The following is an 18,532-nucleotide window of genomic DNA, read 5'->3' on the forward strand; positions in this document are numbered from 1 at the left end:
TGGTAGAATGACAAACCCTTTTATCAACATTGTAAGTATAAGATGATACTGGATAAAATATCAGGCATTTTCCACAGATGTGGAAGAGAAATCCTAACATGTTCTTCACAATCCTATTAGCATCCACCTATAGAGTATACGGTCTGTGAATGCTTCAAGGTTATTTTCTAAAGACTAAGAAAATTTAGAGAAGAATTTAGAAAAGTTTATTTCAATATTTAATGAACACAACTAATCTGTAGGAATCTAAAACATGACTGTGACCTCAGGAATTTGCCGAAAGGAGAACACTTTGCAACTAAACAGAAAACAAACAGTGCTTTATTAGCCTTTTACTTTGAAGTGACTTGCAGTGTTTGACGTCGAAGACCAGCCAGTCCTGGTTAACCGAGTCACGTTCCACACACAGGGTATCACTTAAGGCACCAACAAGTTCAGTCACACTATAGAAGCCCAAATCCTTTAAGGGAAGTTCCATTCCAAAAATATTCTGAAAGTCAAGAAAAGCATATTTTCCGATTAAGCCATTAGCCTGTTGTTGTTTGGAAGTAGTTTGCTCACTAGATGTCCAACAGGACACAAACTACATTGCGGATCTTCAAGAATGGGGCGGCACGGTGGCACAGTGGTTAGCACTGCTGCTGCATAGTGCCAGGAATACAGGTCTGATTGCCGGCTTGGGTCACGGCCTGTGCGGAGTCTGCACGTTCTCCCCGTGTCTGCGTGGGTTTTCTCCGGGTGCTCCGGTTTCCTCCCACAGTCCGAAAGACGTGCTGGTTAGGGTGCATTGGCCATGCTAAATTCTCTCTCAGTGTACCCGAACAGGCACCGGAGTGTGGCGAGTAGGGGATTTTCACAATAACTTCATTGTAGTGCTAATGTAAGCCTACATGTGACACTAATAAATAAACTTGTTGAAAAATTACATTTGCCTCGATAGGTGTTCCTGGATATCTCTGCCCCTTCCTGTCAAAAGGCAATATTCAATTTGTACATCTTCTATACATAGGAAAGGAAGACTAAGACAAACTTTAGTGAAGTTTCAGTATCACACTTGGTGATTTAACAAACGGTTGGTTAAGGTCAGGTAGGACGATAGGAGAAGATTGTAAGAAGCAGCTGACATCACTTTTTACAAATTACGTGGTAATTTGTGTAACTTCATCCAGCCAAAGCGGTCTTTTTACACATACATTACCCTAGCATATTCCACTAAAAAGGTTCCTCTCAACCCTCTCAACCTTCCACATAGCAAGGGTGGGGTGCCCAAACATGTTTGAAATTGGTGACTGACTACCAGAAGAATTTCTTCCCTGCTCCAAAACTGCCAGGATAACAAGGCAATTCTATTTCACAAAAAGGAATGAAGAGAAAGTTCTGAAAAACGTAGAGGCAAATCCTCCAAATTCTATTTGAAAGCAATAAAATATACTGAATCATATTTTTTGAATTATTCAATATTACTTAACAGAGTGTTGAAATTCATTATAAAAATGTCAAGGATGGCTAAGACAATGGCTAATTGGCTAAAATAATACATTCAAGAGATTTTTTAAAAAGACAAAAACAAAGAAAATTACAGCACAGGAACAGGCCCTTCGGCCCTCCAAGCCTGACCGACCATGCTGCCCGACTGAACTAAAACCCCCTACCCTTCCGGGGACCATATCCCTCTATTCCCAACCTATTCATTTATTTGTCCAGACACCCCTTAAAAGTCACTATCGTATTTGCTTCCACTACCTCCCCCCAGCAGCGAGTTCCAGGTACCCACCACCCTCCGTGTAAAAACAATTGCCTCATACATCTCCTTTAAACCTTGTCCCTCAAACTTTAAACCTGCGCCCACTAGTAATTGGCTCTCCCACCCTGGGAAAAAGCTTCTGACTATCCGTTATCTTATCAGCTCATTAAAATGTTGACATAATTTAGCAAGTGTGCTTTACTAAAATTCACAGGATGTTAGTGACGTACAAGCAACCCTCTCAACCAATTATCATTTAAAAAATTCTATTAAGGTGCTTCACTGAATGAATAGGCTAACCCACGGCCTTGTTCTTGTACCTAGGTGCACAGATGCGTGTTTGATATTTATGGATTCTGGAGTTACCTTGAATTCCGCTGGGAGTTTGGATGCCAATAACCCATTAGGTTGTTGTGCTACTGTCTAAATTAAGAGATAGAATAGATCGAATCAGAAACCGCACGCAGAACCGAACTAAGAACATACTTTTCATTCCCAAGTTCTGGCTAAACTAATCTGGAGTCAGTGAAGCTTGCAGCTCCAGGTCTCGATACAAGAATCGCACAGCATCCAGTATAAATCAATCTTAAATTCTGAATTTAAATCTGCTAAAGAAAATGAAGGATTTCAAAACCAATCAGTGCCACAGAGCAGACAAAAGAGAGCCGGAACCATCTGAGCTCTTACCAGAAACTACGGCAAATTTTCCAGGATAGAAAATTCAAATTTAGCCTCAAAAGTGTGTGGCATTTTGGCACCAACATTTATTGAATTACTTGAGGAAAACAAATAAATTAACTTGCAACAAACAATGCCACAAATAATGGAAATTGCTGAAAAAGATGTGCTGACAAATTCTTTTGTCTTGCGCTCATCAGGACAGACACAAGATCAAATTTGGAAAGGGAGCAACAATTTATACTGCATGAGAAAAGTTGCTGACGGCCTTAACCAGACTCCACTTGCCAATCATTGTTATGGAGAATGAGCCAGGGAACTATTGTCTCCCAAGCTTTTTAATTCAAAAACAGCACAATGCCTGGACATGTTCCTTTTGCTTGCAGCGGGGTGGTTCCTGCATATCTATATGTTTAGCTGCCAGCAAGTGTAAGTGAGCCATTTACGAACCCGACTAATGATCATAAATTAGTCATTTGTGTAATTCTTAGCACATTTGGATTGTTCTGCAAGTGCTGACCAATTGTGAAACATTATGTTCGGAGTTTTGCAAGCATTGGCTGGCTGAGTCCAATCAGCACTCTGCCTATTCTGAACACGTGAAATTTGGCTTTGGAAATTTGGTACTCATATTATGTCTTGATGAGTACAAGGCAAAAAGCTTTGACAGCATCTCTCTTTTTTCAACAGTACTCAAGTTCTGTACTATCAAGAATGAAAAACTCTAAAATTCATAGCCATCAGGTCTGAAGCTTATAACATATTGGTATGAGGTCATGCTCTTTTCATACAGCAATTATTTTGCCCTGGTCAAATCATTTTCATCCTCCAATATTTCCCAAAAGCTATTCACAAGCATGTACACATATCTACTGCGTGGCATCTTCCAGCAGTGAAGGTGTGTAAGCCAATCATTCAATTATCCCACTTGAATTCCAGGTGGTTTGCTCTTTGCTACTTTGAGTGACTGCAGGGATTATTTGTTTGTAGACATTTTGCATTTTGACCAACATTATTCAGTAGCAGATGAATGAATACAGGGCAAAGCTCTGGCCACTGTCCTCTCTGTTCTTTCAAAGTTCAAATTCACAGTCCACAATCTATATCCTTACAGGATTTGCTTGCCAATTGTCAAAATCACTGGCCCACTATCTCAAAACTATTAATGTTCTCCAACTCAATTGCTTCCCTGGGATGCCATTCCAAACATTAATCCCCCTCTGAAACAACTCTCTGATCTATCTGTCCCCCTAACTTTGAATCCCAGAGCTGGATAAGCAATTTACCAGAGTTTAAATAGCTGTATAACCCTCAAGGATCCTGAATACCTGTTTCTGGCAAGTAAATTCAGCTTCTGTAGTCTCTCCCTGTAAAATCAGGCATCTGGTGCTAGGCATCAGAAGTTTTAATTCCTTTGCTACAGATTTTCCGCTGCCACAATGTCCTTCCTGTAATATGGCAGTGGCGATCAGAAATTCACAATGGTACTGAACCATCTGGAGTATTAAGACCCAGTACAGGCTTAGTATCACATCCCACAATCTGCATTCTATTCTAACATAATACTTCAACATTCAGTGGGATTGGTATGTGCTTGGTGCAGTTTGAAAGTGAGAGTGCTCTGATTAAAATTTTCAGGCCCGGACATTTTGGAAGTGTATCTTGTGAATTCATCCAATATAAATACTTGAATAATTAATTGAAATTGGGTTATATTCCTAAAATCAATGGGAAGTTTCTACCCAATACCCGAGTGTCAGGTATTCGGTTTCCAAAAGGTTGGATGTTCTGAACAAGGTGCTATTTATCTGCTGATAAAGCTTTTATGCAGAATTTGGTCATGGTGGCCCCAACATCATCTTGTTAATCCTCACTGACTGATATCAGCAAGTCCCCCCCCCCCCGGCCACATCTAAAAACATTGCTCAACTTTTCCCCAAAGATTGTACTGGGGAATTTTACCCCCAGTCTCTCTCACAAAAAAGGAAGAGGAAGTAAATAGACCAAAAACATTTTTTAAAAAATTCTTATTTCCAGGAGCCAGAATGAGCAATGACTGCGGTACCAAGTGGTTCAAGGTACAAGAGAAAAAAATTACACAATTGTCAATAAACAAAATTGCTCTTGTAAATTCGAGTCAAGCTTTCCCCATCTCCCTTAAGATGAGCAGGAAACGACAACCAGTCTATCACATCTGTTCAGTGAACAGTCTCTGAAATTATGTTGGAGCCACAAACTTAATAGTTTTGAAATATTGGGTTGTATATTTGACTGAATGTTTGTTTACAGTTTTAAAATGCACGAATGATTAACAGTGAATGTGACCCTTGTTAGGATACCTGATCAGAAACCCCAAGGTATATTATGAAGCCAGACTAGACCCCAACTATTTTCTATTTTGGCATTAATGTGAGGATGCAATGTTTCACTCCAGGTGCAATTCTACTGACAAACTGGGAAGCTTTTAATCGAAACAAACTTTATTTAACAACATGGTTTAACTATAACAAATGAATTTGCTTAACTTTTAACGATTGAACAATACAAGATACAATTCTTAACTGCTAACCTATCCCTATGAGTTCCAAACAAGTAAAATTTCCCATATAGATTTAAACCCCTCTTTATAATTAATTAGCGAAACACAGGTATTCTTGCTTGTGACTTAGGTTCACAGTTCTGGAGCTTTCAGAAAATCTCTGAAGAAAGAAGGGCAGAGAGACACCTGCTTCTTCTAGCAGGTCCAGGTAGCAACTGCTTGTATTGTAAAATTAAACTCTTTCTTTCCTGCAAGTTTAGCTTCTCCCATTAACCACAAGACTCTGTCAATCAACCTAAACAAAACTCACATGACTCTGCACAAGACTGCTTAATCAACCTTATAAGGGCAGCACGGTGGCACAGTAGTTAGCACTGTGTGGGTTTCCTCCAGATGCACCTTCATTGCAGTGTTATTGTAAGCCTACTTGTGACACCAATAAATAATGATTAAAAGCCCAGGAGAAGTTAAATAAGTGAAAGATTCATTAACTCTACAAAGTAGCACATTCCTAGCTAAAATCAGTCATTAGCCTGCATTTCTAGCATCTGCTGCAGGTTTCCCAGACAAATTGACTCTTGTAGCAAAACACTGCCTCTTAAACCACCGTACACGTATAGTGGCATCACACCCTACTTGTAAAACCTAGCTGAAGAAATACGAATATGGTGTTTTCATGCTCTTTATGAACTTGTTTTCCATCTGTACTATCAAAAATCATTAAAGATGATGTTTCTCTGTAGTTTTAAAGCTTTAGGATCAATTGCCCCCATCTACAATTATTTTCAAAATGTCTAAGTTTCAAGCTTACCACCACATGGTTTGATACAAATATATCCCTCCTTGCTCTCCTTAACCCTCCCCCTTCCAACACCAAAACAAAAAGTGAAACAATATTCACTTTCTACTTACAAACCGAATTTTCTCCTTTATTTGTGAATCAATGGTACCTTCGAGCCCTTTATCTACAAGTACCGTCCTCAGGTCTTCTACAAGCTTGAAAACCAAAAAGGTACAGGTTAAAAACACATCACTACAAAGCACCAATTAAAGAACAGAGTTGAAGGCAGTGAACAAAACAGCAACAATTTCTGCACACCTGCCTTATCCCAGTTAGACCCAGACACGAATCAAAAAATGATGACAGGCAGCTTCTCATTTGTGGTTGGCTAATGGTCAGTCTACTTTCAATAAAACCAATTAAACCATTCACTTGCCTCCACCGATTTTGTTAAGATTGTAAAGCCACGATAAACTCCTTCAACGTAGATTACTCCATTAAATCCCAAAAAACCGGCCATAGGGGCGGCACAGTGGTTAGCACTGCTGCCACACAGCGCCAGAGACCCAGGTTCGATTCCCGGTTTGGGTGACTGTCTGTGCGGAGTCTGCACATTCTCCCCGTGTCTGCGTGGGTTTCCTCCGGGTTACTCAGATTTCCTCCCACAGTCCAAATATGTGCGGGTTAGGTTGATTGGCCGTGCTAAATCGCTCCTTAGTGTCAAGAGGATTAGTGGGGTAAATACATGGGGTTGTGGGGATAGGGCCTGGTCCGGTGCCTGAATGGCCTCCTTCTGCACTGTAGGTATTCTATGATTCTAACTGAATGGGTGTAGTGGGGCGGGGGAAAAAAAATCACAAGTCATGGTCACCAGAATTTCTTTACAATACCTATCATACTTATCACTAAAAAAAATCACGGTCATTTTCTTTTATGGAAGAGTTTCAACAGGATTTCTGAAGGAATCAAAATAATTTTGCAAACTATCCAATGTACTTGAAATACGACTACCTTTATCTGAATAATGTAGGTGATCACTTGTAGCAAGTTATTCTCCCTCATCTCCATTGATATAGAACAGTTTTGGATGAGCATCAACATATAGATTATTAAAATTGCAGCCTTACATCTCAAAATACATGAAAATTCCTAAGTGGGCTTTATTAATACAAAAAACAATATTAAAAGGTGTCAACATTAACTTGCAGTATCAATTATGTCCATCTGTGGTGCTGTCAGAAGTGATTCTAAATGTTAAACTGCTGGGTAACGCTAGCTGGAAAACAGCCAGGAATGAATTATAATCCCCGAGTTGGTCACATGCCCAGTCCATGTAAATCAGCGGGTATTGCTAGAATGGGTTGGCGTCTGTTTTTCTTACTTGCTCCAGAGGTAACACTCAACCTGGTGTAACAGACAATACAATGCTGCAAATGCAAACCAGGACATGTCAGTATCTGTAAGAAGAGAAGATACAGGACAATGATGCTTCAGGTGTGCATCTTTCATCAGAAAGGTTGTGGTGAGGGGTACACTGTCAAAATGAAGCAACAAATGCTGACTGCTGTGCATTTCTCCCATTTCATTTTTTCTAACATTTAGATTTGTAGTAATCTTTTCCCCACTTATCTGGTTTACCAAAATATGACATTTACTCAGACAAGTTCTCTTGCAAGGTGCACACTTCAAGTGGTTTCACTTCTTTATTTACCATCTTATAATTTTCATTGGAGGGTATTCAGTCCTTTGATTCTGTTCCAGCATACAATTACCTTCTGGCTGACCTGCAGCTCCATTTACCTACATTTCCTCCATATCCTTACCTCAGAGCTTTACCCTTCGGCCCATCGAGTCTGAGCCAGCCATCAAGGGTCTATCTATTCAAATTCCATTTTCCAGCACATGGTCCTCTGCCTTGTATGCTGTGGCATTTCAAATGCTCATCTAAATGTTTCTTCAATGTTGTGGGGGTTCCCGCCTCTACCACCCTTTCAGGTAGTGACCAGATTCCCACTCCCCTCTAAGAGTAAAAAGGTTTTTCTTCAAATCCCCTGCCCCTTAGTTATTGACCCCTCTACTAAGGGGCAAGAGTTCTTTCCCATCTATATCCATCATAATTTTGTACACCTCAATCAGGTCTCCCCTTCAGCCTTCTCTGCTCGAAGGAAAACAACCTGAGCCGATCCAGCCTCTTTTTGTAGCTGAAATGCTCCAGCCCAAGCAACATCCTGGTGAATCTCCTCTGCACCCTTTCTAGTGCAATCACATCCTTCTTATAGTATGGCCACAGGAACTGCACACAGTACTCTAGCTGTGGCGTAACAAGCGTTTTGTATACCTCCTCACTCCTCTTAAATCTATGCCTTGGCTAATAAAGGCAAGTATCCCAAATGCCTTCCTAACCATCTTATCTACCCCGTCCCCGTGCCTTTAGGGATCTTTTATTGCCTTTCTGGTCTCCCAGCGTGAGGTCACAGAGGTCACACTGTGGGAGAGGAAGATAGTGCAGAGAATAATCAGTGGTCAACTGGGATACTTGGTTTCAAAGACAGAAAAGTGCATCATCGGAGACACTGGGTAGAGATTGATAAAGCAAGGCATTTCCTTAAAGATCGAAGGAGGCAATAAACAAAACATCAGATAGTAAGAGAGAAAATACAGATCGAATCATACAAAACCAAACTCCACAAAAGAAAGCTGTATAGCAGATATGCAGAAGAGATGGGCAATTGTTTGATATAAAGTGGTCCCAGGGAGATCACCGGAAATAAAACAGTCTGAAAAATGCCAGTGAGAAACACCCAGATCATGACAAATAAGAGAGCATGGGTGCAGATGAAAACGAATTATAACGGAGGGAACAAACATTGTACAAACTCATCACAGGATAGAAATGGACACAGAGCAATGTCAGCAACAATTTGCAGTTGTATAATGTCCTTAGTGAGGTCAAACGTCCGAAGACAAATCAGGGTGAGCGAGAGAGATGCAACCATATGATCTTTAAAACAAAACTATTACCTTCAAAACAATTGCACTACACGACTCACTGATTATAATCCATCTAACTTTGCTCCTCTCCTTTGCAACGTTTTCAGGTTAAAAGATTAATTAAGAATAATACTCCCAATGATAGAATGAAGCCCACAAAGGCAGTCTGGGAACACTCGTTCAGGACTTGATTTCTCTCTGCGGGAAAATAAACATCCCCTCTTTATTCTACAACTGGATGGATAACCTTACAGAGTAGATGCAGCAAGGATGTTTCCCATGGCTGGGGTGGGTTTTAGAACTGAAGGCACTGTCTCAAAGTTAAAAAAAAGAGGGAGGTTATTGAGGATTGAGACGAGGAGAAATTTATTCACTCAGATGGGGGTGAATCTTTGGAACTATCCCCGAGGGCGGTGGAGAGTCAGTCGTTGAGTATATTCAAGACAGAGATCTCTAGATATTAAAAACATCAAGGGGGACAAGGATGTTACCGGAACTAGAAGGTTTGAATTACGAGAGGCTGGGACTTTTTCCCTGGAGCGCAGGAGGATGTGGGATGAGCGTATAGAGGTCTATAAACTCATGAGGGGCATAAAATAAGATGAATAGCCAAGATCTTTTCCCCAGGGTCGGGGAGTCCAAAACTAGAGGGCACAGGTTTAAGATGAGAGGAGTAAGATTTAAAAGGGTCCTGAGGGGCAATTTTTTCACAGAGGGTAGGGCCTATATCAAATGAGCTGCCAGAGGTGGTAGAAGAGGTACAATTACAACATTTAAAGAACATATGAACAGGTACATGGATGGGAAAGGTTTAGAAGGATATGGGCCAAATGCAGGCAAATGGGCCGGTTAAGTTTAGGAAACCTGGTTAGCATGGACGAGTTGGGCTGAAGGGCTTGTTTCCGCGCTATATATTTCTCTGACTCTAGTGTAGGAAAATGGCATTATGGCAAAAGATCAGCCATGGTTTAGTTGAATGCTCCTATTTCTTATGTAGCTATATTCCAAACACTTAAGGACACCTTCTGTCTGTGGGATAGCACATTGACGTTTGACACACAGAAAATGAATGATGCTACCTATACTCTTATGATAACCAAATAAATGCAGACCTTTTGCAAACCGCCAAAGTACTGTGTATCTGGAGCAAGATATGGCATGTTCTCTGGCCTCAAAGACGATACAGTTTGGTTCCCTGTGGTTGGTGTGACAGGGCCCGGCAGCACTGTTATCACATTTGATTGGTCTTGGTTGAGCTGAGTGGGCTGTTTTAGCTGTTTACCTAAATCAACGCAAAATATAATTGGATGTTGAAATTTGCATTAGCACCTGGAAGAACAAACTATATAAGTTTCCATCCTCTCCAAGCTGTATGACTGGGTATTTAGATTTTATCCCTGACTTTGCTGGCTAACATTGCAATTCTTTAATAAGGTGTTTGATTCCACCAAGCTGAACTGAGGGAAAAGGTCTGCTTTCTAAGTAGCACTCGAGAGAAAGCACAATTTATGAATGGTTCGTCAGGTCAGCCAAGGAGCAGCACTAGCATCTATCAACACCATCATTTATCTCCTGAATGCATTAACATTTGAAGGGATGGTAATTAAAAACTCAACAAAGCAAAATAAATCACTTAAATTCAAAGGCAATTAATTGTTCAAAAAACACTAGCTCCCGAACAAAAACCCACCTTGTTTAAGTGGAGTCTCTCTATTTTTGTTTCTCAGCAGCAGCAGGGAACCCTGGCGTGTTTGTTGGATTTCAAGGTCATCTCCAGCGGCTTTGAGAACTTCCTGCAAGGAGTAAAAGCCGTATCTTGTGTATTGAAATGGCCGTCCATACTTCTTCCGAAACGACCTGTCAAAGTCAGAGAGCAGGATACCACCAGGAAAGGAAGCCACCAGCTCTCTCAGTTCACATTTCACTAATGCTGGCAGTACCGGGGTGGTGTTGTACCGTCTGGGCAGGAATGTTTGCTTCTGCGTGAATTGATACCTAGTTTTTCTCAAGTTATGTCTGGTCTTGGAGGAGACTTTTGCCTTTGCCATCAGATCCTCAATTCCTTTTGTTGTTTCATTTCCAACCCCTGGAAAAATAATTTAAAAACTAAATGCTCCCATTAATTTAATTTAAACTCTATACAATGACTTAAAAACAAAATATTTTGTATTATTCCTGCAAGATCACATCCCTCCTACACAATGCATTATCTTCCCACACCATATGATATAGTTTAATGCCAAAACTATAGCCGGCAAAAACATTCTGTCATCTAACGGTGGCGAGTTAAATGTAATGCAGAGATGCCAGCGTTGGACTGCGGTAAGCACAATAAAGTCTCACAACACCAGATTAAAGTCCAACAGGTTTATGTTGAGCGCTGCCCCTTCATCAGGTGAGTTAAATATACAATGTTGAGAACAGTGTTAATACATCTACCAAACAAAAACCCAACTATGTGATAGTGTCCCAGGGTTACACTATAAAAATATAAAGCTCTTTTCAGTTTCCAAGCATTTGGCTCCTTAGGTTCCATATGAACAAAAGAAGAATGACAAAAAACAATAAAGCCTATTCATCCAGTCGCTGAACAATGTTATCTACCGAGAAAGATTAAAAGGAGAGAGAAAAATCAGCAGCCAATTTGGGACTTTTTTGGGGGAATTCCTCTTCAACTTCTTAAGGGAATCAAGCAATCTTCTGATCCCATCAACACAAACACCAAAGTCTTATCCATTAGGTCACATGGTCAGTCTGTGCAAGATAGGTGACAGTTCCCTGACCGGGAATCAAATCTGGGCCGCAGCAGTGAAAGTATCGAATCCTAACCACTGGGGAACAGCAAAAGCAGGGCCCAGGCACGGACTTGAACTCTGGACCCTCAGGTTAAACCTCTGATGCTTTACTAGTCGGCTAAGCTCCAGCTTTGATTTATTACTGTCACATGTATTAGTATACAGTGAAAAGTATTGTTTCTTGCACACTATACAGACAAAGCATACCATACATAGAAAAGGAGAGAGTGCAGAATGTAGTGTTACAGTCATAGCTAGGGTGTAGAGAAAGATCAACTTAATGCGAGGTAGGTCCATTCAAAAGTCTGATGGCAGCAGGGGAGAAGCTGTTCTTGAGTCGGTTGGTACGTGACCTCAGACTTCTGTATCTTTTTCCTGATGGAAAAAGGTGGAAGAGAGAATGTCCGGGATGTGTGGGGTCCTTGATTATGCTGGCTGCTTTTCCAGAGGCAGCAGCAAGTGTAGACAGAGTCAATGGATGGGAGGCTGGTTTGTGTGATGGTCAAGCTCCATGTGATTGTGCCAGCCATTGCTCCTGATAATCACAATTAATTAGCAATATATTCCCTGCAGCTGGAAATGCCTTCTATTCAGGAATTCAAGATCCCATTTAAAGAATTTTAGCAACTTCTTACCACACATTGACAGGATGACAACTCTGAAAAAGAAATAAGTCCTAGCATCTAACCCAATACATTAGCTATGTACCATGAATACATGACTGCTGGTCTCCCTGTCCATTTCAACTAGCCTACCTAGCTTAAATTCCTTCACTATTTTGAAAACTTCAATCTTAAACACATAAAAGGAGATAAGAAGAAAGTCGTGCTGAGGAAACATGGGGAATAGTGATTAAGAATCTGCTGTGGCATATTCATCATCATTCATCCTTCAGTATCCATGATGTGGAGTTGCCGACGTTGGACTGGGGTAGGCACAGTAAGTAGTCTCACAACACCAGGTTAAAGTCCAACAGGTTTATTTGGTAGCACGAGCTTTCAGAGCGCTGCCCCTTCACCAGACTCACCCGATGAAGGGACAACGCTCCGAAAGCTCGTGCTACCAAATAAACCTGTTGGACTTTAACTTGGTGTTGTGAGACTACTTACTGATCCTTCAGTATTGAAGACCATCTTCATTTGTCATCCAGGTGTTGGGCTGTGTGGGTCTGAAGGTGACTGATGAGTCCTATCTTGGCACGAAAGGCTCTAGTGCAGCGAGGACAGGAAATGAGGCTGGCAGGTAGTTGGGGCCACTGTTCTCATGTTTTCACGTGCCTTGTGCTCATTTTGGGCTGGCATTATCCTTTGCTCCTCATATGCTGATCCGCCTTTGGCAATTGCACTCCTCCAGTCGGAGCGATCCTGGGCAAGGATCTCCCATGATGCAGTGTCAATTTTAAAAGTCCTTGAATGAGAGTTTCAGGGTATCCTTGACACGTTTCCTCTGGCTATCAAGGGAGCATGCTCTGTTCTGCAGTTCACCATACAAAATTCACTTAGGGAGTCGTTTGTCAGCCATTCTGGTGACATGTCCAGCACATCGCAGCAGTTTTTGTCGTAACATTGTGAAGATGCTGACCATGCCGGTTCTCCAGAGGAACTCTGGAACTGGGACTTGCCACTTGATGTTGAGAAGCTTGCGGAGGCAGCAAAGGTGGAAGCGATTTATTTTCTTTGTTTGCCGCTGGTAGAGAGTCCAGGTCTTACTCGTGTAGAGAAGAGTGGAGAAGATGATTGCTCGGTAGACCTTGAGCTTGGTTTTTAGGATCACCCTTCTACATTCTCATTCTGAATAGCAAAGTCTTCTAAAGGACACACTGGCCTTGGCAATTCTGGAACCAGTCTCATCATCAGCGTGAGAGTGTGCTGCCTGGTTAAGTGAACTTGTCCACAACAGTGAGCTTCTGGTCATTTACTCTGTCAGCTCTTGATAGAGCTTTCCTGGAGCAGGTTGGAACATGACTTCAGTCTTCTTTGTGCTGATGGTGAGACCAAAGTTATGACAGGATGCGGAGAACAGCTCCATAATGTGCTCCATGTCTTCCCAACTTCCAGCGTTTAGTCATCAACAAATAGAAAGTCATGCATTTTATCAATGAGGACCTTGGTCTTGGCCTGGAGATGGCACAGGTTGAAGAGCTCGCTGACTGTTTGGTAGGTGATGTCTATTCTTGGTCCACATCCTGGAAGTGTCAGTGAGCGTGGCTGAGAACATGATGCTGAAGAGGAGCTGGCGCCAGTTAACAGCCTTGTGTCACTCCACTGGTGACTGGAAAAGAGTCAAGACTTCTTGTTATCAAGGACAGGTCTCCATGCCATCGTAGAACTATCTGAATGAATGTGTCTGGGCACCCAAACTTGCTAATGATCTGCAGAACCCTTCACAGCTGAGTGTTGAACGCTTTAGTTAGCTCAACAAAAGCAGATTTGGTGCAATGTACAAACATATGAAATAAGAACAGAAGTAGGCCATTCAGCCCCTCGAACCTGATCAGCCATTCATTATGACCATGGCTGATCTGTTTGTGTTCCCAATTCCACATTCTCATCTGTCCCGATAACCTCTGATTCCCTCGCTTAACAAGAATCTATCTACTTCTGCCTTAAAGAGAGTGGAGAATGTGTGGAATTCGCTACCACAGAAAGTAGTTGAGGCCAAAACGTTGCCTGATTTCAAGAAGAAATTAGATATAGCGCTTGGGGCTAAAAAGATCAAGTGATATGGGAGGGGAAGAGGGGATCAGGATATTGAATTCGACGATCGGCCATGATCAAAATGAATGGCAGGGCAGACGCGAAGGGCCGAATGGCCTCCTCCTGCTTCTAGTTTCTATATTCAGTGACCCCGCCTCCAATGCATTCTGAGGCAGAGAGTTCCAAAGTTGTACAACCCTTTGAGGTAAAAAGATTCTCTTGATCTCTGTCCTATTAGGACGACCCGTAATTTTAAAACAGTGCCCCTACTAGTTCTGGACTCGCCCACAAGAGGAAACATCCTTTCCACATCCACCATGTCAAGACCATTCAGGATCTTATGTACTTCAATCAAGTCTCCTCCTCTTACAATTCATTTCTTGAATTTTCAATTTGATAAAGGAAACTAGATGCCTTCTTTACCGGAAAGGAGGCAAGATCAGAACGAACATGGGGCATCCACCTATACAACAATATCGATAAAGAATTTAAAGTAAGTTTCCAGTTTAGCTTTCCAACCAGAGATGCCGCTCAGCACAAAATTAATCTTCAGGTTTGAAGGGGTAGAGAGAGAATAAAAACTTGCGAAAATCAACTGGCTCCAAGAATCAGTTTTTTTTTGGTGTATGAAACAGAAGATTCCCGCTTACCTTTCAGAAGGATGCCATCTCCACATGTGCGAACTTCGATAGTATCCGGTATATTGGAGGCAAGCTCCTGAACAGACCTGTAACCTAACGCACACAGAGGCAGCCGCTTCCCCATCATGCTGTGGTAATCCCTTTCCAGCTCACCAGGAGTCAAACTATTTTTGGCGGAAATCAGCAGAGAGCGCAGCTCCTTCTTTAAAACCTCCAGCAACTTCTCCTGATCCGACATGCTGGACACTGCAATAATAATCGTAAAAAGAGCAATAAAAACTTACACAAAACCACCTCTCCCACTTCCCTTCACTCAAAACACTTTTAAGCTTAAAAACAGCTATTTAGAAGAAAATAGTTTGACCAGAGTCAGGGTGAAAAAGTTCATAAGAACTAGGAGCAGGAGCAGGCCCACTCACCCCTTCAGCCTGCTCCGCCATTCAATAAGATCATGGCTGATCTTTTTGTGGACTCAGCTCCACTTACCCGCCCACTCACCATAACCCTTAATTCCTTCACTGTTCAAACATTTATCTATCCTTGTCTTAAAAACATTCAATGAGGTAGCCTCAACTGCTTCACTGGGCAGGGAATTCCACAGATTCACAACCCTTTGTGTGAAGAAGTTCCTCCTCAACTCAGTCCTAAATCTGCTTCCTCTTATTTTGAAGCTATGCCCCCTAGTTCTAGTTTCACCCGCCAGTGGAAACAACTTCCCTGCTTCTATCTTATTCTGCTTCTGCTTCCCTGCTTCTATCTATTCCCTTCATAATCTTATATGTTTCTATAAGATCTCCCCACATTCTTCTGAATTCCAGTGAGTATAGTCCCAGTCTGCTCAGTCTCTCCTCATAAGCCAACCCTCTCAACTCCGGAATCAACCTAGTGAATCTCCTCTGTATCTCCTCTAGTGCCAGTATATCCTTTCTCAAGTAAGGAGACCAAAACTGTACACAATACTCCAGGTGTGGCCTCACCAGCACCCTGTACAGTTGCAACATAACCTCGCTGTTTTTAAACTCCATTCCTCTAGCAATAAAGGACAAAATTCCATTTGCCTTTTTTAATTACCTGCTGCACCTGCAAACCAACTCCTCGAGATTCCTGCACAAGGACACCCAGGTCCCTCTGCACAGCAGCATGCTGCAATTTTTTACCATTTAAATAATAGTCCATTTTGCTGTTATTCCTACCAAAATGGATGACCTCACATTTACCAACATTGTACTCCATCTGCCAGACCCTCGCCAACTCAATTCAACCATTGAGTTTTAAAAAAGGGTTTTATATTCTATTTTCCCAGCTAATGAATCATCAGAGGAAATGGTATACCTTTGAACAAGGAGAAACATAAAAATACTGAAAACCTCCATCCTCGGCTGGGATTCTCCAGTGCCACTGAAAGTGATTGGAATTTTGGTTGGAACGCCAAATTCTCCATTCTCACTTGCAGCAAGGCAGCCAAAGACGAGATCGGAGAATCCCGCACAAAAGGTATTCATAGAATGAATGAAAAGAATCCCTACAGTGCCATTTGACCCATCGAGTCTGCACCGACCACAATCCCACCCAGGTCCTATTACCATAACCCCACATATTTATCCTGCCAATCCCCCTGACACTAAGGGTCAATTTAGGATGGCCAATCAACCTAACCCACACATCTTTGGACTGTGGGAGGAAACCAGAGCACCCGGGGGAAACCCACGCAGACATGGGGAGAACGTGCAAACTCCACACAGACAGTGACCGAGGCCGGAATTGAACCCAGGTCCCTGGAGCTGCGAGACGGCAGTGCTAACCACTGTGCCGCCCCAATATTACTCTTTTATTTTCTATATCTGGCAAAAGAATTAATCCCAATCTACCCATATATTCTCTTGTTACAGAGGGAGTTCCACTAACTTTCCTGGTCTTTCCAAAACCCTCCACCCTCCCCTCAAAAATGTAAAGATTTGGAAATACTTAGTTATTTAAAATACAACTACAGATAACAAAATATTAACTCAGATGTAATTTTATAAAGATATTAAAGGTTTTTACAGCTGTTAACTTGAATAAATGCCAATGCACATTTGTCGAATAAATCAAAATGGTCGCTAAAAATCAAAACTAGATGGAATGGAAAGGGATACAAGAGCAATAAGTCATAATGGTCCTTCGTGTATGAGCAGATGACTATTGATAAACTGGAAAAAGCATTACCAAAAGCAAAATACGAAGGAAATAGAAAATACACTCGAGGGGCTACAATAATGATAAAATATCCATCCTTGTGGTCACGATCCACAGAGAGGGACATAATTTCAGCCTTTAGAACATCTTGTGGTGATATGAAATCTGAATGGTGGTTGGTTACATACCCCAACTTCAGAATGTCTCTTAATCCCACTTCCACCTTGATCCAGTGATATTCCCATACCCTCCACAAGCAAGGAGGTCAGACAGCAGTAAGTATATCGCAATCTACTTAGTGATTATTGAGGCTGGTTCAATGAATTAAGAGCTTCTAATGCTTAACTTGGTTACTTTTCATTTTAAATTCAACCTCAAGCTTCGTCTATACATACAGCTCTCTTGCGCTTAATGAAAAGTTAAATATCACAAATAAAAAGGGAGAATGTCAAAAAGGAAATGTCACCCCACGAATCAATCTTTTTGCTCCATTAACTCTGATTGTTCAAGAAGTCAGTAGAAAATCAGTAGTGGCTCAGTCAAAGATAGGATTATCTCTCCTTTATTAATTCACCCTTAATGAACTATCTGACTATATTTACCCCCACACTTCCAAAGTACTTGGAGGAGGGGGCTGAAGGGTGGGTCAATAAATTTGCTGATGACACCAAGATTGGTGGAGTAGATGATGAGGTGGAGGGCTGTTGTAGGCTGCAAAGAGACATTGATAGGATGCAGAGCTGGGCTGAAAAATGGCAGATGGAGTTTAACCCTGATAAGTGCGAGGTGATTCATTTTGGGAGGACAAATTTGAATGCGGATTACGGGGTCAACGGCAGGGTTCTGAGGAATGTGGAGGAACAGAGAGATCTTGGGGTTCATATCCACAGGATCTCTGAAGGTTGCCACTCAAGTGGATAGAGCCGTGAAGAAGGCCTATAGTGTGTTAGCGTTTATTAATAGGGGGTTTGAGTTTAAGAGCCGTGGGGTTATGCTGCAACTGTGCAGGACCTTGGTGAGACCACATTTGGAATATTGTGTGCAGTTCTGGTCACCTCACTATAAGAAGGATGTGGAAGCATTGGAAAGAGTGCAAAGGAGATTTACCAGGATGCTGCCTGGTTTGGAGGGTAGGTCTTATGAGGAAAGGTTGAGGGAGCTAGGGCTTTTCTCTTTAGAGCGGAGGAGGATGAGAGGCGTCTTAATAGAGGTTTATAAGATGATGAGGGGGATAGATAGAGTGGACGTTCAGAGACTATTTCCTCGGGTGGATGTAGCTGTTACTCGGGGGCATAACTATAAGGTTCATGGTGGGAGATATAGGAGGGATATCAGAGGTAGGTTCTTTACTCAGAGAGTGGTTGGGGTGTGGAATGGACTGCCTGCTGTGATAGTGGAGTCGGACACTTTAGGAACTTTCAAGCGGTTATTGGGTAGGCACATGGAGCACACCAGGATGATAGGGAGTGGGATAGCTTGATCTTGGTTTCAG

The 18,532-nt window shown here is 41.9% G+C and overlaps 1 protein-coding gene across 1 annotated transcript in view; it reads right to left on the reverse strand.

Moving 5' to 3' along the window:
• The window catches only part of tdrd5 (tudor domain containing 5), a 67,505-nt gene that overhangs the window by 47,221 nt on the left and 1,752 nt on the right, over positions 1–18,532 (reverse strand). The window contains exons 2-7 of the mRNA XM_078239897.1: positions 14,875–15,111; positions 10,424–10,819; positions 9,846–10,015; positions 5,874–5,957; positions 2,111–2,167; positions 337–490 (exon numbers count right to left, since the gene is read on the reverse strand). Coding sequence (XP_078096023.1) covers positions 337–490; positions 2,111–2,167; positions 5,874–5,957; positions 9,846–10,015; positions 10,424–10,819; positions 14,875–15,103 — 1,090 coding nt within the window. The 5' untranslated portion in view covers positions 15,104–15,111. The remainder of the gene's footprint in view (positions 1–336; positions 491–2,110; positions 2,168–5,873; positions 5,958–9,845; positions 10,016–10,423; positions 10,820–14,874; positions 15,112–18,532) is intronic.

This window comes from Mustelus asterias, chromosome 23 (genome assembly GCF_964213995.1).
Source record: "Mustelus asterias chromosome 23, sMusAst1.hap1.1, whole genome shotgun sequence".
NCBI classification, from domain to species: Eukaryota; Metazoa; Chordata; class Chondrichthyes; order Carcharhiniformes; family Triakidae; genus Mustelus; species Mustelus asterias.